The following is a 23940-nucleotide window of genomic DNA, read 5'->3' on the forward strand; positions in this document are numbered from 1 at the left end:
TTGCTAAAATGGCTAGCTGGCATTCCTGCCAGGTACCTGTTGTTACTGAGAAGACACTGGCCTGTCACGTGGGAGCCTTTTGTCTTTGAGGGAGGGAGTCACCCTTCGGCAGGGGGCTCATTTTCTCCTCTGAAATGATAGCATCTCTTCTGCAGATTACATCGGTATTCAAATAATGTTAGTGACTTGTTTGGAAGACGGGTTCTCGCCAGGTTTGGGGGGGTGTCTCATGAAATATACAGGAGAGATTTGGTTTGGTTTCTCCAAACCAAGGGCCCCACTTTGTGAGATGATGCTCTGTTCTAGCAAGTTACGTATCATTTAATCCTTGTAACTACTCTTTATTATTTTTCTTTAATTTTTTTAAAAGATTTTATTTATTTGACAGAGAGAGAGACAGCCAACGAGAGAGGGAACACAAGCAGGGGAGTGGGAGAGGAAGAAGCAGGCTCCCAGCGGAGGAGCCTGATGTGGGGGTCGATCCCAGAACGCCAGGATCAGGCCCTGAGCCGAAGGCAGATGCTTAACGACTGAGCCACCCAGGCGCCCTGTAACTACTCTTTAAAGCAGAGATTATACTAGACAGAAAGTTTTCTACGAAGAATTATACTGATGACGATGAGGGTAACCTCACCATCTATTGAGGATGTATCCTGTGCTAAGTTCCTCACATGAGGACATTTAAGAAGAAACATGTTGATGAGCTCTGTCATTGTCCTTTTCCGGAGAGAGGGTAGTGACCTGGCTGTGTCCTCGAGGCCCCAGCTAGGAAGTACAGGGACAGGATTTCAACCCAGTTGCTTCAGCTCCAGAGTCTGTGCCCGTTCGATGTCTGAGCACAAGTCCATCATCACATTCTTTGGGGAAGCCGAGTCTCGTCTGTTCTGTGAGCGTGGACGCTCTAAGCCCTGAGAAGCTAACGGGAGGCCAGCCATCCTCTTTAATTGGCTTCCACTGACACACGGACATATGTTACTCAGCCCTCGGTGCCCACCGGCCCTCCCCGTCCACATGGGCATGGTGGGGGCCCCATCTGCCGGAGGGGGGCAGCGGGGGCAGAGCGACAGAAGGCCTTTCAGCCTGCCTTCCCCGGAGACAAGCCCGTCAGCCCCACGCTCCCTGTGCCGTCTGAGCCCCGGTTCTGTGCCTGCTATCAGGAACCCCAGAGACGCTTCTTGTTCCGCTCTCAGGAGGCCCTGGATGGAAGCGGAGCCCCGGCCGTGGCACTCCACCGTGACACCCGAGGCCTACTGTCAGCTGCTCCGCTGGTGGGCCCTCCCCTCCGGAGTCCGTGCAGACTCATGTACATGCCGAGCAGCAGTGGGGGGGCGGCTCGGGCCATGCGCACTCTGTGTCCCTGTAAGGCCGGGTCCATACGAGTCGGAGGATGGTGAGCCCGAGGAGCGGGTTTGGCCTCCCGTTTCTAACTGCGCTTCAGCTTTTAGCAGACTTGCCTTCCAAGACCTGGGCCTGTCCCGACTGCCTCTGTTGGCATTGGATGCTGGCTCTTGGCCTTCAGGCTTGCCTTTCTAGACTTTGTTTCCCTGGACCCCCAGAATAGAGGCGAGCAAACTTACGAGGTGGCGAAGATCTTAAGCTTTCGGCTTCTGTGGTAGGTATTCTAGTCCACTGCTGGAGCACGAAAGCGCTGTGGCCAGCCAGTGAATGGGCGTGCCTGCGTGCCACCAAAACCATGCTTCCAGACCTAGGCTTCGGGCCAGATGGGGCCACCGCTGTCCTTCGCCTCCCACTGAGATGGATGAGACACCAGTTTGAAGCCTGGTACCAAGACCTTTTAGATCTGGTTAAACCTGTTTGGAGAACATTAGCCAGAGGCCAAGCATGTCTTTGGGGACAACGTTATTATTCATCTGTCCCCTCTCCTGACGACCTCACTGGTGGTCTGGACCCAGCTTGCACTGAAAGGTCCCTGGGGACCCCCGAGGTTGTGTGCTGTGGGTGGGAGGGTGCTTCATGGCGAGCAGGACGGTCACTGTTTCTTCAAGGAGCCTTGTTGCCAGTCAGCCCGTCCACTTGGTCTGTCAGACTCTGTGGGTCAGGGCTCCGGGGACCAGCAGCATCACATCCCCTGGGAGCTTGTTAGGAAGGCAGACCCTCAGGGCCCCTTACCTGCTGATTCAGAATCCGCATTTTAATAAGCACCCCCCAGGAATATTCCCCTGGAAGTTTCAGATGCTCTGATACGGGGGGTTCTGGTCTGGAGGACAGAGAGGAAGCACTTGGAAAATGCTTTTCTCTGCAGCTGTTTAACAAAGTATAATGACAGAGCTTGATTGCTGAGAATACAGCTGTGCTTTGATGGGCATCTTGTAGACTCGTCACCGAGTGCTGTCTTCCTGACAGAAAGGGGCTGTCCGGCCCACTCATGGGGAGTGGCGTCAGAAGTTGTAGACTAGCTAAAAAAATACGAGCAGAAGTTTCTGCCCCCTCGGAGAGTGACTGGGCGCACTGCCTTGCTGTCTTGTGCCTCAGTCTCCCCAGCACGATAGGAGAGGCAGGGATGACGGCGTGGGTTTAAAGCTCTCACTGGTTACTGGATTCTGTTTGATCTTTGTCAGGCCATGTGCCTTGATGCTGTCCTCCTGCCCCTGCCATCTCAAGGAGGCTGCTTTCCTTCCCCTTAGTCATGTGTGACCCTTCCTCCCTTTCCGCTTCTGGCTGAGGTCTGGGGTTTGGGCACAGCTGGCTGGGCCGCGGGAGTAACCTGAAATGCACTGTCTTTCTGGATCTTCAGAACCAACGTGAGGAAAAGCTCAGATGTGGGGAGGGCCACTTCTGAGTTTGTCGGAGGTGAGCGAGCTTCGCCCACTGGGCAAGTCTGAAGTCTGAGGGCCCTGCCTCCCTCCATCCCCCCGACCCCAAGCCGCCGTCTCCAATGACTCAGGCTGCATAGGTGCATATAATGGCGCTGGGAGTGTAATAGAGAACATCCATTGTCTCAGTTACTGGAAACGGGGTATCGTACCATGGGGGGCGTATCCTAATGGCCATGGGCCTCCCTCTCCCATGGGAGTTGAGTCTGTGAGCAGCTTTCCCACTCTGGAATCGCTCACTGCTTCCTCCCCCACAAAGCTGCTGTCCCAGCAGTGACTGTGGACATCTGCAGAGCTCTCGGCTCTCCCACCCGGCAGCTGGGGGCCGCTGCGCAGGCTGCCGGCTCATCTTTCATTCTGTGCTGAGAGGCCTCGGTGTTTCTTTTAAAGCGATGTTTCTCCATTCGGAGACGGTGCCAGGGCCTCTCTCGTGCCCTGAATTAGCACTGTCCCCGAGGGTTTTAGAGGCGGTGTCGGGCTGGAGAAAGCACCTTCTGGGCACGCAGACTTGCCTGTTAGCCCTTTCTGTGGCCTTGGTCCGAAGGTCCCGTTCCTCCCTGAGCTTCAGGGTCTGCGTTCATGAAATCTAGTGTTAGCTGTTAGACTGCTCTAGATTGCCTCGACTTGGGAGCCTCCCTCATGAAGAGAGAACTCGGTCAGCAGGAAGACGGATGTGCCCTGAGAGGGTGGGCTGTGCTCCTTAGGGCCCGGTGAGGAGGCAGCAGCTGGAGTGGGAGGCAGGCGCCCAGCCCCATGCACCTGTCCTGGCCCTCCCTTCCTCCCCTGCTGGGCCGTGGGGACCAGGGCCACACGCGGCCTCTTCGTGCTTGGTGGAGAGGGCGTCAGCTAGCTCTGCGGTGCTTTTCCCCGAGCCTTGACCTAGCCCGCTGGAAGGCTTTGTGCTTCAGCGGGATCCTGTCCACCCTGGGAGAGGGCAGAGCTGGTCCGGGTGCAGTTTGCTCCTGTCCTCTCCAGCCTTGTGGGCCATGAGCCCCTCCCAACTCCATTGGCTTCAGCGTAGCCTCTGGTTGTTTGAATGAGACCCAGTTTACAAGTTCAGTCTGCCTTTCTTTCCCCTTTTGTTTGTTTTTATTCCTTCCTTTGATGAGAATAAGAACCCATTCATGAATAAAAATGCAGTGCCGCTTTATGGTAATGAAGAGCGCTCATTCCCTGGAGCTTTCTGATTCTCTGTGCCTGTGATTTAGGAACCCCGCTTTCTTCCTTATAAAAGCAGAATTAGCCCCTGATGTGCCAAGCCAGTCGAATGTTCTTATCCCGTCTGCTGTGATGTGGCAAAATCTTTTCTTAAAATCAACATTTGCTGCAACATGGAGGGCACTGGAGGAGATAATGCTAAGTGAAATAAGTCAAGCAGAGAAAGACAATTATCATATGACTTCTCTCATCTATGGAACATAAGAACTAGGAAGATCGGTAGGGGAAGAAAGGGATAAAGAAAGGGGGGGTAATCAGAAGGGGGAATGAAGCATGAGAGACTATGGACTCTGAGAAACAAACTGAGGGCCTCAGAGGGGAGGGGGGTGGGGGAATGGGATAGACTGGTGATGGGTAGTAAGGAGGGCACGTACTGCATGGTGCACTGGGTGTTATAAGCAACTAATGAATCATCGAACTTTACATCAGAAACCAGGGATGTACTGTATGGTGACTAACATAATATAATAAAAAAACATTTAAAAAATCCTGTTTACCTAGATTTTCTCAAAATGGCATTGTCTGGCCTTATCAGATACAATATACAGAGTGTCTCCTGTTCGACTCGACTTTGACTTGACTAGGTAGGGTTTTCTCCCTGACCTTGAACTGTCTGCCTCTAACGTGGTCAGCTTCGGCCCCCAGAATCCGAGTCCTGCGAATCCAACGGGACATGTCCATTGCCTGCTCAGACCAGGGCACCCCCCATCTGCGCTCTCTCACTGTACATTAGCTTTGCTGGTTCTGGAATTTCATAAAAACGGGATCATACAGTGTGCCATTTTATGCTGCTTGCACAAGTTACGCATGTGGGTGGTTTGTTTCTTGTTATTGGGAGGAGATATCCCATTGTGTGACTACATCATAATTTGTATATCCCGTATTTGCTAGAGGTCCTTTAGGTTGTGTGCAGTTTCTGGCTGTTGCGAGTGAAGCTGCTGACGTGTTTGTGCGGACACAAACGTGCAGTGATTTCTCCTGGTTAAATACCCGGGAGTGGAGTTACTGGACCACGTGGTAAATGTGCATTTCACTTTACAAGAAGGAGTCAGACTGTTCTCCGAGGTGGCTGGTGCCACGGAGGCTCCCCCCCACTGGGAAGGTAGGAGGGCACTGCTTGCTTGCGGTTTCATCAGAGCCTGATGTTATCAGCCTTAAAATCTGGTCATTGTGCGGCAGGTAGAGGCGTGTCTCCTCATGATTTCAAGCTGCTTAACCCTGATGACTAATGACACCAGCACGTCGTTCTGTGCGTCTCGGCCATTTGTGTCTTTTCCTACGTGCGAAGTGTCTGAGTCCTTTGCTTGGTTTTTTGGTGAGGTCGTTTGTACGTCCTCAGTGTTCATCGTATAGATGTAAGTGCTTCGTCAGACGTGTGCATTGCGAATATTTTCCTAGTGAGTTCTTTCAAAAAGCCCAGTTTATTAATTTTTAAATGTTACATTGGTACTTCGTGCTATCCTAAGAAACCTTGGGCTACTCCAAAGTCACAAATAATCGCTCCCACATTTTCTTCTAGATGTTTGGTGGTCTTGTTATATTCAGGTCTCTGATCCGTTTGAGTTCATTTTTGTATATGGTGTGGTGCAAGGGGTCAAGTTCACTTTTCCCTACCCACTTGCTCAGCGCCCTCAGACAAAGAAGACTCCGTTGAGGTGTCTTGGCATCTTTGTCAAAACTCAGTTGGCCATTTGTGTGGGGGCTTATTTCTGGACTCAGCTCTGTTTCACTACCCGTCCTAACGCCCGTGCTGCCTGGGATTGGTTGTTGTAGCCTTCTACTAAGTCTTGAAGCTCGGCGAGGTCCCCCAACGTTGCCTTTTCTCTCCCCGTGCATCTATTCTTGTTTGTTTCATTCTCATATATTTTAGAATCAACCTTTTTTTATTTTTCTTTTTGCAAAAACCACTGCTGGGAATAGATTGAATGGAAATCCTTGAATGGATTATGTTGAGTCTCTAGAATAATTTGGGGGGACAATGAGTATATTGACAGTCCAGAATCTTCCAATCTGTGAATATGGCATCTCTCCTTTTATTTGGATCTTCATACATGTTCTCAGCAACATATCATAGGTGTCAGTGTATAGATCTTTCATGTATTTTGTTAAACTCGGTGGGTATTTCATGTATTTTAATGCCATTACACATGGAACTAGTTTTTCTTGTTCTTTCACTTTTCAATTGTTCATTGCTAGTGAGAAGCTGATGATTTTGTAGAGAAACTGGCAGGGGAAACAGACCAGGGCGTCCACCCTCCTCTGAGTTGGTCTAGGAGGGTTTGCAGAGGGAGGTGGCACTTGGTTTTACCCACAGAAATCTCGGTTGGCAGAGAAGTTGAGCGCTAAGGCAGGCCTCTTTCAGAACACTTGAGCCAAGCTGGAGGCAGGAACGCGGGAATGTTCTGAAAAGGAGGAGCAGCGGCTGGATTGGGCGGCCCAGAAACACAGGCGGGGTGTGGAAGGTGGTGCCTCTGTGAGGACGCTGAGGCCTCACTCACAGGGGTTCACTGCCGGACATGGCTGCACTCCACTCGGGGGGCGCTCGGATGCTTTATGAGCACGGGACGTGGAGCCATTCTTCCTCACTCATTCATTCATTTACAAACTGTGTAGTAGACCTGAAAATAAAATAATAATTTTAATATTATATATATATATATAACATATGTAATATTGCACCTCAATAAATTTTAAAAATTGCAATAAAATTTACCATTTTAACCATTTTTAAGTATAGAATTCAGTGGCATTAAGCACATTCACACTGTTGCACGTCACTACCCTCCATCCCCAGAACTTTCCCATCTTCCTAAACTGAAGCCCTGCACCCATTAAACACTAACTCCCCTTTCGTCCGTCCCCCAGCCCCTGGCTCCCACCATCTACACTCTGTGTCTAGGGATCCGACTACCCTGAAGACCTTGTCGAGGTGTCCTTTGGTCCTGGCTCACTTTACTTAGCATAGTGTCACCGAGCTATGTGTGTGTCAGGGTTTCGTTCCTTTGTGGGGCTGAGAGTGTTCTGTTGTATGAACGGACCACACTTTGTCCATCTGCTCGTCCATCCACGGACACTGGGGTGGTTTCCATCTTCTGACCATTGTGAATACAGAAGCGTTCTTCTTCTTTTTTTTTTTTTCCCAAAACTTCAGATTCCAGTTACATAGACCCATTCCTAAGGGTAGAGGACCTCGGAAATGAAGTAGGGGTTTGGAGCTAGAAAATTTGACATAAAATGGTTGACTAGATGCTTCCTTCATAGCGTCTATCCTCCTCTCTGGCTGCTTTTATTTACTTGCAAGCTGTTTGTTTGTCTCTCTAACGTGAGTGTAAGAGATCATGTCGGTTTTCTTTATTGTACCCCCCACACTTAGATACCCAAGTACTGGGCACAGAGGTGGTTTTTAGCAAATACTTAAAATCTAGTTCATGCACAGGCAGACTTGCGTTTTCCTTTTCCCTCCTCCTATGGCTATCGTTGTACCATTCCCCTGCCCGGTGTGCCTCTTCCTGCGCCAGCCCCTCTACGCCAGGTCCTCCTGAGTGCCACCGTCACAATCACCTTTGCAGAGACCGAGACTCACCGATGCCACCTTTTTGAAGACGCTCTGTGACTCTCCCTTTCACAGACTAATGGATCGGGGGTCCTAATGTGTATCTGCCGCTCTCGATCGTGAACCCTTGGGCTTCGGGCTTGCTTTCAGCTTTGACCAGTGTCTTGAGCACGTTGGAGCGTCACAGCTTACTCCTGAATTAAAGTGAACTGGCGCGAATGGAATAGAAATACTGTGCTCTCAATATCACGCTGAAAACTTTGTTCACAACCAGCTTGATTTTTATCCAGAGTCTCTTCTACCAGCTTAGGAATGAAGCTTCAGGATCCAGGAAGTCAGGTTGCATATATTATTAGGATTATAGAAGACGTTGCTTGATTCAGGTTTTGTTCCTCTTTTGCTTTCTCTGAAATAATAGAAGGATCTTTCCTTTAGGGCTTGCTTTTTCTATCCATGTGTTAATCTGATTTTTTGTGAATCACGATGATTTTCGGAAGGAATATGTTCTGCAGATTTTTACATTAATTCCTTTGGGTCCTTTTTGCTGGCTCTCTATAATCCAGAAAGGAAGATTCTCGGGACTTAGAATGTGCATATATACACATACTCTTGTAAAAATGCAGGCTTTCCTCTGGGACATTGATAAATATCTCAAAGATCCAGTTTTCAGTCGGTCCTAGAACTAGCCATCACTGTCGTAGGCCCAGACACCAGAGAGTGACAAGGAGAAACCTTCTTTACTGTAACTTTTCAGAGTCAAATTGAACCAGCCTTATTGGAATGCCCCTAAAGTCCCAGGCTTTTATTTATAGCCTTCCCTGGATCTCCGGCAGTCTTGCGAGGCACATAGCTGTTATTATCCCTGTGGTGTAGACAGGGCAGTGGGAGTCCAAGGAGTTTGGTGGCTTGTGCTCAGAGCCCTCCATCTGGTCATTCAAATCATGGTCATCTGAGTCTTGGGGAATTTTAGACGTGGTCTAGCTGAGGGAAACTTTCTAACCAGACAGCGTCTAAAGCTATGCTGCTTTTCCTGAGCTCTCTCAGCCCAACCTTGCGGCAGCCCATTGAGATGATCTGCAGGGGCCTGTGGAAATATGTGCAAGAGGCTGCATGAGGAGTCGTCCCTGTGACCCTATAAGGGAAAATATGCAAGTGCTGTGCTCGAGTATCAGCTCCTTCGCTTCAGAGCCACGCAAGTCCTGTCTGTCCTGAGCGCACCCCGAATGTTCTCCTCGGTGTCTCTGCTCACAGAGAACGGCCCCGACCCCACGGTGGTCAGCCTGTCCGAGGCAGTGACCTTGTCAGAACCCTCCTTTTGCCACTTTTGATGCGTGTGTTCTAAGAATATCACAGAAGACATGGTTGCTATGAGAGGACAATCCAGGGTATTTTCCTCTGCAACTTTCTCTTCCAAACAAATCTCAGGAATTTTGTCTGTTATGGAGACGTAGAAACAAACGAGTGAATGAATTCACCAAACACACTGCGAGTGTCAGTTGAGTGCTGGCTCCCGGGTCGGGCGCTCTGCTGGGTGCCCTAGGCACAGAGAGGAGGCAGCGGTCCCGGACTTCAGATGCCCCTGCCTGCTGGCAGGGACAGACAGATTTACCCGTAATTCCGGCAGGAGCCGGGGGCTGTGATGGAGGCAGGCCTGCCTGGTGGGGACGGAGCTGCTTCCCGGGGCTGGAAGGTAAGAGGCAGCCCGGGTAAGAGGTGTGGCAGTGGGTGTGCGAGGGCGAGCCGGGCGCACCAGGGTGAGGCCCACTGCAGAATGCAGCCGTGCATGCCTCGGTCCACGGGCTCCAGCGAGCCTGATGCGTGTGTGAGAGCTCGCCGTTCACTGCAGTGTGAAACACAGCGTGGGACTGGAAAGAGAGGAGTCTGGAAGAATAAGCAGAGGCTAGTTAAGATTCTGATACAACATCAGGAAAAGTCACTGAAAAGAAGAAGGTAGGGGGGATGGGCATTTTCTGAGAAGCAGGTTGATCTTGGGACCAGCCGTGGTTTACAAACTGCTTCCTAACTGGAGTCTCAAATCCAGCACAGTGGACCTGAGGGAGGGGGAGGGGGACTTTCGTGGAACTAGCTCCCCAGCTGTGCAGCGACTGAGCCTCTGGAGATGGGCAGCTTGAAGAGAGGTGTGCAGGCCAGGCGGCAGGTGCTGGCGGGAGGCGGCTGGGGGCTGCACAGTGTAGTCCCCCCACCCCCGCCCCCCGGCTCCATGTTCTCTTGTGACGCCTGATTTGGAGTCCTAGTGAGAAAATCTTTTCCCGCACCAGGGTTAGAGAAGAACTCATCTTCTATTTCTTAGAGGATTTGAATGGTCTCACTTTTTATATTTTGATTCTCAAGTATCTTTGGAGTTTTTTCTAGTGTATGACGTTAAGTAATTAAATTTATCTTTCTTCTTTCCCCAAGTGACGAGCAGTTGTCCTAACTCCAATTAAGAGGTCCGTCTCTTCCGCATTGGGTTTGAGACGCTGCCTTTATCAGGGGCCACATGTCTACATGTATACGGGCCCCTTTGTTGACTTTCTCTTCTGTAGAAGTGACCCAACTGGGAATTTATGTGCCAGTGTCCCAGTTATTTTTTAAGCTTTTATTTATTTAGTTAGTTATTTTAGAGAGAGAAAGAGGGAGCATGCACGAGCTGGGGGAGGAGCAGGGGGAGAGAATCTCAAGCAGACTCCCTCCTGAGCGCAGAGCCTTACTCAGGGTTGGATCCCAGGACCCTGAGATCACAGCCTGAGGCAAAATCGAGTCTGACGCTCGACCAGCTGAGCCACCCAGGCGCCCCTCGCACCTTTTTAATGATAGAAACTTTATATTTTGATAGCGGATAGGGCCAGTCCCTCTTCATTGTTCTTAAATATCCTTGCATGCCGGCTGGTATAGTCAATTTATTTGTGAACGTGGAGAGAATTGACATCTTTCTGATGTTGTCCTCTCCATAGGCAACGGACACTTTTCTGTTTGTTCAGATTTACTTCTTTGTCTTTCAGGAATGTTTTAACTTTTCTGTATGGAAGTTTTGCACATTTCTTTTTAAATTTAAGTGTTTTACTTTTTAAAATTGCTTTTAAATGAGATCTTTTCTTTCATTCTGTCTTCTAGTATTTATTGTTTGGTATAAAATTAATATGTGAAAAGCAAAAGTTTCTGCATATTCTACTGTACTTAAGGTTTTTGTTTGTAGTAGTTTTACGATTGATTACTTTGGGATTTCCCATCAGCTGCAAACAGAGATCATTTTATTTTTTCTTTTCCGTCCTTAAGTTTCTAAGAGCCTGCTTGTTTCTCATTGCATTGGCTAACACTTCCAATGTAGTGTTAAAGGCGGTGGAGCAGATGGTGTCCTTGACTTGTCCCTGACCTTACCTGAAATGCCTGAAGTCTTTCTCCCCGAGTAGGATGGTGTTCTTGTTTTTGTTTGTCTCTTAGTGTCTTAATCCTTTCAGACTGCTCTAATGAAATACCATAGACTGGGTGGCTTGTGAAGAACAGAAATTTGTTTCTCCCAGTTCTGGAGGCTGGGTGTCTGAGATCATGGTTCCAGCATGGACAGGTTCTGATGAAGGCCTTCTTCCGGGTTGTAGACAGCCTCCTTTTCATCCTCACGGGTGGGAGGGGCAAGGGCACAAGACTTCTCTGTGAAAGCTCCACCCTCATGACCTCATTACCTCCCAACGGCCCCACCTCCTGATATCATCACATTGGGCTTCAACATATGAATTTTGGGGGGACACAGACATTCAGCCTATAACAGTTAGTGCGTGTATTTTATCAAGCTAAGAAAGTAGATATCAATTCCCATTTATGGACTTTTAAAAAAAATCATTAATGAGTATTGCATTTTGTTGAAAGCTTTTTCATGACCTACAGATTAATAGACCTTATGAGAAGATCATGATTCTCTCATAAGGTCTATTAATATGATGAGTTGTATTCATAGATTTTTGAATCGTGAGTCATCTGTGCATTCCTGGAATGAACCCTCTTTGGTCATGGTATGCTATTAATGGATTGTATTGATTTCTGTTTGCTGATATTTTATTTAGGGTTTTTGCATTGATATTTATAAGTGACATTAGTCTTTGGTTTTCTTTTTTTGTGCTGTCTCTATCAGGTTTAGGCATCACTTTTGTAACCTACTTCTAAAAAAGAAAGTATTTGAAAATGTTCTGTATCTACCCTCTGGAATAGCTTTTGTAGTAAGGTTTGGTGTTTAAGGTTTGATAGAATCCCCCTGTAAAACCATCTGGGCCTGGGGCTTTTATTTGTGAGGCTAATTCTTTGACAACTTTCCCTACTTCTTCTATGGAAAAATCGATCTGTGTACGCTTTCTTTCTTTCTTTCTTTTTTTTTTTTTAGATTTTATTTATTTATTTGACAGAGATAGAGACAGCCAGCAAGAGAGGGAACACAAGCAGGGGGAGTGGGAGAGGAAGAAGCAGGCTCATAGCGGAGGAGCCTGATGTGGCGCTCGATCCCAGAACGCCGGGATCACGTCCTGAGCCGAAGGCAGACGCCTAACCGCTGTGCCACCCAGGCGCTCCTGTGTACACTTTCTAAAACAATTTGGTAAATTGTATTATTTTCTGTGAAATTATGTATTTCCCCTAGTTTCAAATATATTTTCACAGAGTTGTACAGAATAGTGTTTCCTGACTTTTCTTAAGAGAGGGGGGCAGATATTTAAGGGTGCCATAGTTGAGAAGATAAGAAGTGTGTGGGCAGTGTTCACTTACTGTGTTCATTGATCCCAAGTTACAGTGAAGTTCTAGTAAGATGAGCATATGCTAATCATAATGATAACAGCTACCATTTGTGAAGTACTTGGCTCTGTGTGTAGAGCAGCTCATTTAATCCTCATTACAATACTGAGATGCATAATCAGCATCTCGTTTTAAGCATGAGATAATTTGGGGGAATTATTCACTTACCCAAGGTCATACAACTAGGAAGACTCAGAACTGGGATTTGGATCTGATTTGTGTGACTGCAAAGGCTGGGGTCCTTCTGAGAAGCCACAGATGAGGAGGGACCAAGTAGAGATATAGAGAGATTCTGGGAAGGAGGGATCGGGATGGATGGAAGGACCACTCGTCTCTAGACATGCACCCCACTCGAGAGGACTGGCAGCATTTGGAGGGGAAGGGAAGAGAGTCAGCCGGGTGATGGCAGCAGGAGGTAACCCTGGCTACGGTGGGCAGGGACTGCAGAGGATCACACAGTGAGAAGGGCACGTGGAGGCTGGCAGTTCAGGGCACCAGCTAGGGATGGGGGGTGTGGCTGGGAGGGGGAGAGCCAGGGGCACTGGGGAATTAGGGGGAAGCATGTACTCATTTTCAGCTGAGACTAGGTGAGGGAAGTTACCCACATCTAGTTTCTTTGCACTAGGTTAGGACTCCGAAGGGAAAAGCTGCCTGGAACGGATCTCAGATGAATACGTAGTGTTGAAAAGACATCCCGCCACCTTCCTGGTTGTCTGGAGACGCTGACTAGAGCTGAGGTTGCAGACAGCACTAGGTCTCTTCCCTCGTCAGTTTGCAGACTGAGGAGAACATGGACATGGCAATGCGTGTAGTCTGTCACCCGTGAACATGGAGTGGCAGGAATCTATGAGCCTTGCCTTGCCTTTTCTTACCAAGCAGCAGGAAGTTCTGGACAGTGAACTGTGTCTTCCTAGAGCCGGTCATAGCAGGCATTTCTTCTCCTTGTTTGCAGGATTTGCTCCCAAAGAGCGGTTTGGTTTCCTGAGAAACTGCGGGTGGACCCTGGGCGCTCCTTCCTCACCCCCGGAGGAGGCGTGTGAGGAAGACCGTTCCGTGCAGACCAGGACACTCCTGCCTGGCCATCAGGCCTCCTGGCTCCTGGTTCCAGCCTTTTTACCAAATCCTGTGTGACCCTAGCAGGTAGGTCCCTTTCCTTCTCTGGGCCCCGACTTCCTCCCATGTGAGTTAAAGACGCTAGACCCCATGGGCCCTTCTGGCTTTCAGATTCTGTGATTTAGGCAGTAAGGTGAATCAAATTCCTTTAAAGTGGCTTTTGGGTCCCACAAACAATAGCCCGTTTCTTTCATATTGTTCAAATAAATGAACCCACTGCCAGACCTGAGCTAGAGGTTTGCTTTCAAGAGTAGAGGGGTTGCTTTGCAGAGGAAGCATGTTGCTGGGCTGAATTATTGGTCTGCCGAGCTGTCTAGCCTTTACTCACACTTTCCCTTTTCAGGACCGTGGAAGACACTGACCACATAAGAGAGAGGCGAGTCACTTGATTTAGTGCAAACATCCTTTGGCTAGGGAGGAGGGAGCGCTGCTTTTCAGATGCATAGAATATATCCTGAAATGCCTCCAGGTGATTTCCCGGTTGCCTCAGGAATCGTAAATTCTGTAGCCAGATCTTTTGTGTGGTGTGGGCATTTGGGGAAAGAATTGTGTTTTTTTCCTGAAGATCACTGATTTACATCTATGTCCTGATCCCAGTCTGTGTTCAGTGACTCCCATTCTGCCCAGAGGAGGATAACGGGTGGGAGGGTTAGGGGGTCGAACAAAGGAGGCAGGAGCCCTGGTTCTAGGGTGGATGTGTCCCCACTTTGCTTCCTGTCCTGGATCAGGCTCGTCACCTTTCATTTTATCTCTGCCATCTGTGATAGTTTGAAGATATCGGGATTGTGAGGATCAAGGGATAAAATACACTGAGAGTATTTATATGATAGAATAGAACTAGCTGTTATTCTGAATGCCAAGCCCTTCGGCCTGTTCCGGGCGTACAGGTGGGAGCAGTGGAGCAGACCATGCCCTCGGTGAGTCTCCAATTCTCTGAGCCTTCTTTTCTTCATCAGGAGGTTGAGGGAGTAAGATGCTGTTTTTTTAATACAAGAAGCACTGGCTAAAATAGCTGTGTCAGGTGCAATTTGAGCAACGTCCTTGAAGGATGTGATTGTGTAGAGAGCCTGCTCCACGCGTGGGAAAGAGGTCACTTGAGCTTGAACACCGAGGAACATAACCTAAGAGGAGTGAACGTCCTCGCCCACCACGAGCAAAACGTATCGTGTGGTGGTGTTGCGAGCGGAGGCACGAAAGCCAAGCAGACTTGGTACTGACTCCCATCCTGCCCCTTATTCTGAACAGCGTAACCTTGGGCAAGAACATAAGCTTTCTCCATCTGTAAAATGGTGAAACTGAGTCCCGTCTCAAAGGGCTAGTGTGAGGATCAGCCGTGATGTGCATGAAGCACTTGGCGTATTGCCTGGCACGTGGTCTGCGCTTGGTGGCATATATCATTCTCTATGCGACGTCTCTAGGGAGCGATGATACTTTGTGGGGTGGAATAGGCCTGTATCGTAAGGAGGACTTGGGCCGGGAGTACCGGAGAAGGTCAGGAGGCACCTGTGAGTCTTTCCTGACCTGGGAGATGCGGGAGGGAGTAAGTGTCAGGCAGTGGAAAAGCTGGATATCGGGAAGCTATGTCCTGGGTGCTGCGTGGAGAAGGGCAGTCAGGAAGCGTCTCTGAAAACCTCACCTGAATCCCTGGACGCTGGATCACTGTGCCTGTCCTACGAGAGTGGCTCAGAGACAGCATGGCAGCACTGTAGGGCACAGCCAGATGCGGGCTCCTCCTGCCTCCTGGGCGTCCTGCAGACCGGGGTCACGCGGTGCCCCCCCCACCCCTGCGTGGGCGTACGTGTTCCCCCTGCTGCTCGACTCTACTTAGACTTACAGGAAAGCCATGTTCGTATTAAGAATTTTAAACTGAAAATTGGGTGCAGGACCTTCTATCTATCTATCTATCTATCTATCTATCTATCTATCTATCTACCTACCTATCTGTTTGAGAGAGACAGAATGCCTGCACAAGCAGGGGTAGCGACAGGCAGAGGGAGAGAGAGAAGCAGGCTCCCTGCTCAGGACCCTGGGATCATGCCCTGAGCAGAAGGCAGATGCTTCCCCGGCTGAGCCCCCCAGGCACCTGGGTACAGGAACTTCTCATCCCTCCCTTGCCTCGGTGGCATGTCTGGGAGCTATGGGAAGTCATACTCCTACCTTCAATGTGCATTTGCCAAGTGCATGGGCACCAGAAGGAACCCAACGATGTATGGGACTCTGTCCCTGCCCACCAGGACAGGCAGTCCAGTGGGGGAGGTAGGCGGCTCTGTCCCTGCCCACCAGGACAGGCAGTCCAGTGGGGGAGGTAGGCGGCTCAGTACGTAGCTATAATACTCTATAGGGCTCTGGTGAAATGCATCTCCCTCCTAAGTTTTTCAAGGATGTGTTTTCTTAATTGTAACTGACCATGTTACCGCTCTTAAAAAATGACCGTGCCGTCTCACCAGGCGGGGTCTCGGGAAGCCTGTCAGAGGCCGTCTGTGTGTCTTCCTCTCTCCTCACCTGGTCTCTGGCGTCTGAGCATATCTGCCTGTGCTCCCCCGTGTGCTGCTGTCTGGATCCTTTCCTCCTCTGGCACTGGCTCCTCCCTCCGGCGTGTATGTACTTTAACGGGGCGTCTCCGTGTCTTTAGCTCCGGAGATCCCACTGCCCACAGGTTCCTAGACCCAGGCAAACTCAGGAAGGAGACTCGGGCTGGCCGGCTTGGGTTAGGGCAGCCCAGAGAGTTATAACCTGGGAGCAGGAGGTGGCTGCAGGCCCCGTAGTGTAGCTGTGGCTGCCCAGAGGCCGCCTGTGGCAGAAGGCGCTGCTCTCTGAGCCGTGGAGCACGGCTGGGCAGGTGTCCCCACCATGGATACGGCAAACTCCCAGCAGGGAGGGGTCTGCGTCAGTCCTCCACGGGAACTCTGTCAAGGAGCTCAGGGCAGAGACAGGACAGACTCAGTCCAAGGTCCTCTTCAGACATTTTGATGCTGCGAGCTGGCACCTAAGTGAAACCTTACAGGATAAAGGTGATTTGGCTACATGCAAGAGAGGCATTTTTGATAAGAAAATATGTGTATGAAGTTGGGCTGCTGTGAGTTTCACATAGGCCCATAAGCATTTTCAACATTTTTGCTGATAGCTGCCCATCGATTTTTGGACAAGGTTGATATTTTTTATTGTGGTACAATGTATGTATCATAAAGTTTGCCATTTTCACCCTTTTTGAGTGTACAATTCAGTGTCACTCAGCACGTGAACATTGGCATGTAGCCGTCACCACCGTCCGTCCCAGGGCTGCTTCATCGTCCCCAGCTGTAACTTATCTCCCCAAACTGAAACCCCCCATTGAACACTAACCCCCCATTCTCCCTCCCGGCCCCTGGCAGACACCACCCTACTTTCTGTCTCAATGATTTCGATGACTCTAAGTACCTCGTATAAATGGAATCATACAGCGTCTGTCCTTTTGTGACTGGCTTACTTCACGCAGCCCGACGTCCTCCAGGTTCACCCGTGTTGTAGCAGGTGTCAGAATGCCCTTCCTTTTTAAGGCTGACAGAACCCCATTGTGCGTAGAGACCACATCGCTCTATCTAGTCATCCATCAGCGGATGTGTGCGTGGTGTCCACTTCGGTCTGTTATGAATAATGCTAGCAGTCCTTCATTCTTAAATTATAGATGAGATGGTTTTCCCCTCAGCATCATCAAGAAGTTGTTTTACTAATGAAAAGGACCTTAAAGACTTAATCTAACTTCTTCATTTCCTAGAGGGAAGCTCTTTCCATTCAGACAAGTGAACAGCCCAGGGACACACCATGCCTCCTTTGGACTCACTTGCCATCTCTCTGTCCTAGACTTACCTAAAATTGTGAGAGCTTTGGTAATGACAGCAGCGTGGCCTCAGGTAGGATCTTTAGTCCTGAAGAGCGTTGTAGACTTGGAAAGAATCCCATGGACCGAACTTTTTTGCTTAGGACTTTTTGGTCTCAAAATATATATTGAACATTCAAAAGAGCTTTTATTTATCTGGGTTATCTGTATATATTTATCATATTCAAATCAAAAAGTGGCAGATTTTTCAGGTATTTATTAATTCATTAAAAATATATTTATGAAAAGTAACAGCATTTACCAAAACAAGCTAATTTGTGAGAGAATAGCACGTTTTATATTTCTGCAGGCATCTCCCATATCTGGTCTGATAAAGATTGCCGGGTTCTCGGATCTGCTCCTGCACTCGGATGGTTGTGGGCGTTGTTTTAGGGGAAGCACATAAAGAAAATCTGGCCGCACAGATACCTAGTCCGAGCAGAATAGTTCAGAAACCCGTCGGCGCTCTTCTTTGACACTACACCAAACACGGGCAAGGGCTAGCTCCTTAAAGACTCGTTGCAACGTGGGATCCGAAGCTGAGTCACAGGACGCTTCTTCCTCCGTTACGTTAGAATGTTTGCCCTTATCTCATACACTGGATGGATCCTTGCTCCTGTGTGATATTCGACCTCACTGTTCACGGAACAGTTCAGATCTTCTGAATGCTGACGTACCGTGTTATACCAGGTCAGAAAAGTGCATTGGCCAGTGTCTGTCCCCATCTGATCAGGAAGGTCTCTGCTGAGAAGCTGTCGTGCTCACGTTGGTGGGTACAAGGGTTCGAAATTCTCACTTCCATTTGGAAACTCAAATTTTATCATTGGCAACCAATGCTGTCATTGTTTACCTTGACGTGGTAAGGTCGCTTTGTTCCCAGTTGGGAAGATGTTAGTCAGACGCTCAGTGTGTGTCCTTGTAGTGTGTGTATCATTTCTTCGTTGGTGCGCACGCGAAAAGCAGCCTAGTGTGACGTGTGCCTCAGACAGCGCGCACTTGCTTTTCCTCTGACAGCCGTTGTCCTTGGGTCATCAGGAGAGGGGCTGTTCGCATACTAACCATTTCATCACATGGGATCCCCAGAAAGGTGCATCCTCCAGGCTGGGATTTAATAAAAGCAGCGATTTGTGCCGCTCCACCACACACACTCTGACGTGACAGTGACGTTTTCACTTTTACTGCAAGTGTGTGGTGAGGAACACGGTGACCTCTAGTTTAGTCTGGTGTCCCTGCTCTGACGCGTGCTAAGAGGCTGGCAGCATGAGCCCCTTGCCTTTGCACCACTGACGCAGGAAAAGAAGAATAACACTTCAGTATTATGAAAGTACCTGGGCCTCCTGCACGCCCTAAAAGGGCTTGGGGGACCCCTAAGAGCTTCACACGGTGATCTGTAAATTGCTGACACCAGCTGCGTCCTCGGATCTTGAGTCCGCTGTGAGCCTAGAAGGAAAAGACACTGTCAAGAGTCCGCACCCAGGTCCTCCTCGGCATCCGGCGCCTTTGTCGTAACTCCACAAACACGCTCACAGCCCTCCTGGGGAGGGAGCCAGGCCTGCAAGGCAGAGTTGGGTGTTGAGTTTCTGAAACCACGTCCTGGTGGTTATTTGAAAACTATTTGGCATTTTCAACTCCCATCTCCTTCTCAACATTGAAATTTAATAGCATGCAGTTGACACCCTGATGATGTCAGGCTTTTGGGTCTTGACTCCATCTGTTGGCAGCATGGCTCTGGAGCTTCTCCTAGATGAAAATTCCTGCCTCGGAGCAAAAGTGAAGGAGCAGTGCGTCTGTCCAGAAGATGATGCCTGAGCTGTACGCATTTGTATTGTGACGTTTGCACCCCACTGGGTCTAACAGTCCCCTTCCCTCTCCTTTGCAGCAATGGAGGAGTTGATAGTTGAACTTCGTCTCTTTCTCGAACTCCTGGACCATGAATACCTAACGTCAACCGTCAGGGAGAAGAAGGCAGTGATCGCCGACATCCTGCTGAGGATACAGTCGTCCAGAGGTGCGTCTGCTCCTTCCTCCTCCAGCCTCCTGCGGTCTCTGAGCCGCCCTTCATCCACCACCTTGCTAAGACACATTCATTTGCTCGTGAACATATCGATTCATTGCGCTGTCCCCGAGGGCCTCCCCGCGTGCCAGTGCTGCGTCTCCAGGCGCAGGGAGGCAGTTTCCAGACGAGAGCCTGTAAGGAGCTGATGGAACAGTGGGTGATGGTGCTCCAGTTCCATCATCTCTGTCCGCTCCTCTCCTGCAGTTTCCGCCTGGGAGGAACGTCGTGGGGGTCAGAGGAGTTGACCTAAAATGCCTCCAAACAGTGCCTGACCCGCGGTAAACCCGCAGTCACCAGGGCTGTGACTTTCTCCTGTTGCTCCTGTTAGCAGAGGTGGCCCTCCTTCCCAGCCTCAGGCCCTCTGCCCGTTCCCTTTGCTTGGCCGTTCCCCACTGCGGGTGTGGACGCACCGCGGCGCTTGGGCCTCTGGCCTCGGGAGCTGCTGTTGGCTTTCCCTGATGCCCTTTCCTCTTCCTCTGCCCGATGGGTTCCTACCCTCTGTCTCTCCGTACGTGCTTTCTGATGCTTTCCAACTCGCTCGTTCTCCCCTGAGCTCTTTAGTTAGCCTTGGGCCCGTCTGCTTGATTGTTTTTAGTGGTAGAATTCCCATTTGTTCTTTTTCTGTGTTCCCTTTTTTACTGTTCCCCGTTCTTTGCCAGAATTCTCCGCCGCACTCCTGGCGGTCAGGCGCTGTGTCTTCACAGCCCTCTCCCTGCCTGCGCATCATGCGTGACCCAGTCAGACGACTGTTGTTGCACGGTTCTTCTGCGGGTCTTCCCGGGGGGGGGGGGGCTGCTCTGGCCTGGAAATAGTCCTGCGCCCAGATTAAAGCTGGTTCCTTCCTTTCCTGCCTTTGCTGGCACAGTGATCATCATGTTTCCTAAGGTGCTTGCGTATAGACTTGTCTTCCCAACTTGAGTACGGGGGCGCCGAGGGCTCGAGCTTAAGTCAGCTGCACACGCAGGGCGCCCCTGTGTTCCAGTGTCTGTAAGAGGGCATCTGATACAAACGAACTGCTTCCCGGGCCACACCCGCCCCTGAGTCCGTGGGTGATACTGACCTGAGTGGAAGTTCGGCCAAAGCAGCTCACCTCTATGAGGCTGCGTGTGACGTTGGAGGAACGTAGGCTTCGCTGCCGGCTCCAGCCTTTCCACCTGCTAATGTTTCGATTAGTTCTGTAACCTCTTTTTATTCCCCAGCCATAGATTCCCCACCTGGAGAAGAATAGCAGGATTGTTCTACAGGCTTAGAGGGAGCAGATATTGGCCAGGCGTTCGTGATGGGGCTGAGGGAGAGACAGCTGCTGGCCGTACCGGCCACACCCTCCTCCCCCTCCTCACCCAGTTCTGTGGTCTGGTGGATGCTTTCAGGTTTCGAAGTGAAGGACCGTGCTCAGAGGCAGGAGACCCCCAACAGCCTGCCGGCTCCGCCCCAGATGCCTTTGCCGGAGATCCCTCAGCCGTGGCTGGTGAGTGCGTGTTCCTACCGTCGCAGCAGAGCTGCTGGGCCCCTGGGCCACTCGAGGCTCCGGGCAGGTGATAACAGCCCAGATCTGGAGGAAAGGAGGCCTTCTCTTGCTAGTGGGTTTCCAGGGCTGCTGGTGATAGACAAGCGGGAGGCTGGTGTCTGCTTGAAAACTGGTGGAGCTAGAGGTCCATGGAAATCTGTTAAGTCAGATTTTTTTCTTTTTCAATCAGAGGCTTTAGCAGGCACAGCAATGGCATAGAGCCTGGGGACTTGACCCTCTCTAACTAACTCTGGATTTGAATACCGTAGTCTGCACCTTTCATATTCATTATTATGCTTTTACTGGGATAAAACGTACGTACACATTCCACGAATGCGTATTTTACGTGATGTGCATTCAGAATGTGTTTTGGAGTTCTTTCGCCACCTTTGCGGTCTTGGAATGCTCACACGTGCCATTTAGCTTTTTTTTTTTTTTAAAGATTTTATTTATTTTTTTGACAGAGAGACAGCCAGCCAGCGAGAGAGGGAACACAAGTAGGGGGAGTGGGAGAGGAAGAAGCAGGCTCCCAGCAGAGCAGGGAGCCCGATGCGGGGCTCGATCCCAGGACCCTGGGATCACACCCTGAGCCGAAGGCAGACGCTTTACACGACTGAGCCACCCAGGCTCCCTGCCATTTAGCTTTTTCTGTCTTTTGCTGTTGGCTCATTTGCTTACTCAGGACAATTTGACTTTCATTCAAAATCAGAGCAAACTCAGTGACTTGGCAATTCTCTTTGTAATGTGTGCTTTCTGTATGGGGCATTTTTTTGGAAGATTTTATTTATTTATTAGAGAGGGAGAGTACCACACGAGAGAGAGAGAGAGAGAGAGAGAGCAAGCATAGGGGCAGGGTGAGAGGGAGAAGCAGGCTCCCTGCTGAGCAGGAAGCCTGACATGGGGCTCAGTCCCAGGACCCCGAGATCATGACCTGAGCCAAAGCCAGATGCTAACTGACTGAGCCATCCAGGCGCCCCCTGCATGAGTCATTTCTTCATCTCACCACCAGGACGAGGACTGCAGGAGAGCTGGGCCGTGTCCCATTTACCTCCAGCTCTGCCTGCGCCCCAGCCTGGTGGCTGGTGTCCAGTAGATGCCCGTTAATTATCATTTTAGAGGGGGACGGAAGACATTAGCACTCCCTGGGTCCCTACCGTGTATCACACACCACACTTCTCACTTTCTCACATGTAATTTCATTTAGTCCTCACAGCTTGAACTCAGAGAGCCCCGCACGTGAAGAGCACGCAGACCCAGTTTCCAGACGAGGAAATTCAGGGTCAGTGACTGTACATGATGTGCTCAAGATCACACAACAGGCAGGAAAAGGCAAAAGTCGTAACAGGTTCTTTGGGTTCGAGTGCGGTCTTTTCTGGGCGTCGCTACTTCAGCGGTGTGGCCGCAAAGCCAAGGCAGGCCCACAGCGCGGAATAGAGAGGTTGTGTCAGGAACCGAAGGCTGCTCCCAAGCGGGGGCCTGGGGAGGCGGCAGAACACAGAGCACGGCCGCTGCAGGACCCGCCTGCCACGTCCTTGTCTGAGTGTGCTCGCTGACCGTCGCGTCGCCGTGCCGCAGACACTCACGTGTCTGAAAGGCTGTCACGGTGCTGCCATGCTCCAAGAGAGCCGTGAAGACCTCGAGCGCTTAGAGCAGGGACCTGGCGGATCTGTGCCCTGCACGAGAGCTTGCTGCTACTACAGAGAGCAGCGCTTCCCCAACCTTCACGGTCTCTGAACCCCTGGAGATCTTGTGAAAACGAACCTTCCAGTCTGCTAGGTCTGCATGCAGCTGTAAGTGCTGCGTTTCCAGTAAGATCACTGTAGAAAATTGGGGGGAAAGCCCTAAGAGTAAGTAAGAGTCACCTGCATTTCCCTCTTCCTGGGAGAGCCGCCAACTTCCTTCCCCTGTGCCGTCGGGAGCAGGACCACGGGCCTCAGTCCACGGAGAGTCGCCGTGAGTGTGAGTGCCGCGTGCTCCCTGGGTTCACAGGGCTGGGGATGAGGCAAGGATGTGCACGTCTCCTTGGTAATTATCGCATTCCTAGCATGATGAGCTAGCGAGTTAGAGACAACAGCAACCAAATCAATTTCATCAATTTCTGTGGCCACTAGGAAAATTTAAATTACCTGTGTGGCTCACTTTTTCTCTGTTTTAAATTGCATGTGTAGTTTCACTATTTATCTGTTGTTTTATACATTGAATCTTTCTGCCATTGAGAGTATATTGAATGTATGATTTTTAGATGCTGTTTTTATCTTTTTAACATTGTTATGTATTTTCCCTCTTTATAAGCTTCTTTTTAATTATTTTCCCTTTTTTTCCAACTCATCCTGTTTGTTATAGAAACTGACTTGATTGGCTTTCATTTTTTTCATGTGTTATTTGTTGTTTTATTATGATTTAAAAAAATTTTTAGATCATTGAAGCGTCTGCCTTCGGCTCAGGTCACGATCCCAAGATCCTGGGATCGAGTCCCGCATAGGGCTCCCTGCTCAGCGGGGAGCCTGCTTCTCCCTCTCCCTCTGCTCCTCCCTCTTGTTCGTGCTGTCTCTCTCTCTCAAATAAATAAACGCCGGCCCCGTTGTTTTAGATAGAATGCAAAACTGTAGGCCAGAATGTTTGTGCACAACACTGATCCTCACGGACCTCATCTGCCTGAAAGAGGTAGAACTGGCTGAGCGGGCAGCAGTTCATTCATGTCTAGGTGTTGTCTTTGGACTCACCTGGGCTTTCTCCCCTCAGCTCGTCTGAGCCCGTGGCCCTCGCACCCTCTCAAGGTGCTGCCGCCCGTAGTGCAGATCGGGAAAGGGGTTTCCAGGCTGCAGCCCCCCTCCCACCAGAGCAGGAGGCTTCTGTGTGACATGCCATGTACCTCCCCTGGACTGAGACACACGTCCCGTATGGTCCGGGCCAGGTGGAGGGACTGTCACTCTCAGTGCCGATTTCAGAAGAAGCATACTCATCAAATCGTCAACGTTTTCTGCCGTTTTTGACCCCTGGATAATCAATCCATTTCCACTGATTTTT

General features: G+C 50.1%; 1 protein-coding gene across 6 annotated transcripts in view; it reads left to right on the top strand.

Moving 5' to 3' along the window:
* AFAP1 (actin filament associated protein 1) overlaps positions 1-23940 on the top strand; it is a 149523-nt gene that overhangs the window by 47598 nt on the left and 77985 nt on the right. For 3 of the 6 annotated variants that reach the window (XM_026485913.4, XM_026485914.4, XM_026485916.4), the window contains 3 exons: positions 13334-13521; positions 19230-19358; positions 20777-20874. In XM_026485913.4, coding sequence (XP_026341698.1) covers positions 19232-19358; positions 20777-20874 — 225 coding nt within the window. In that variant the 5' untranslated portion in view covers positions 13334-13521; positions 19230-19231. Of the gene's footprint in view, positions 1-8763; positions 9296-13333; positions 13522-19229; positions 19359-20776; positions 20875-23940 lie in introns of those variants that run through there. The other 3 variants (XM_026485915.4, XM_057309578.1, XM_057309579.1) reach the window with 2 other exon arrangements.

This window comes from Ursus arctos, unplaced genomic scaffold, assembly GCF_023065955.2.
Source record: "Ursus arctos isolate Adak ecotype North America unplaced genomic scaffold, UrsArc2.0 scaffold_9, whole genome shotgun sequence".
In the NCBI taxonomy this organism is placed as follows: domain Eukaryota; kingdom Metazoa; phylum Chordata; class Mammalia; order Carnivora; family Ursidae; genus Ursus; species Ursus arctos.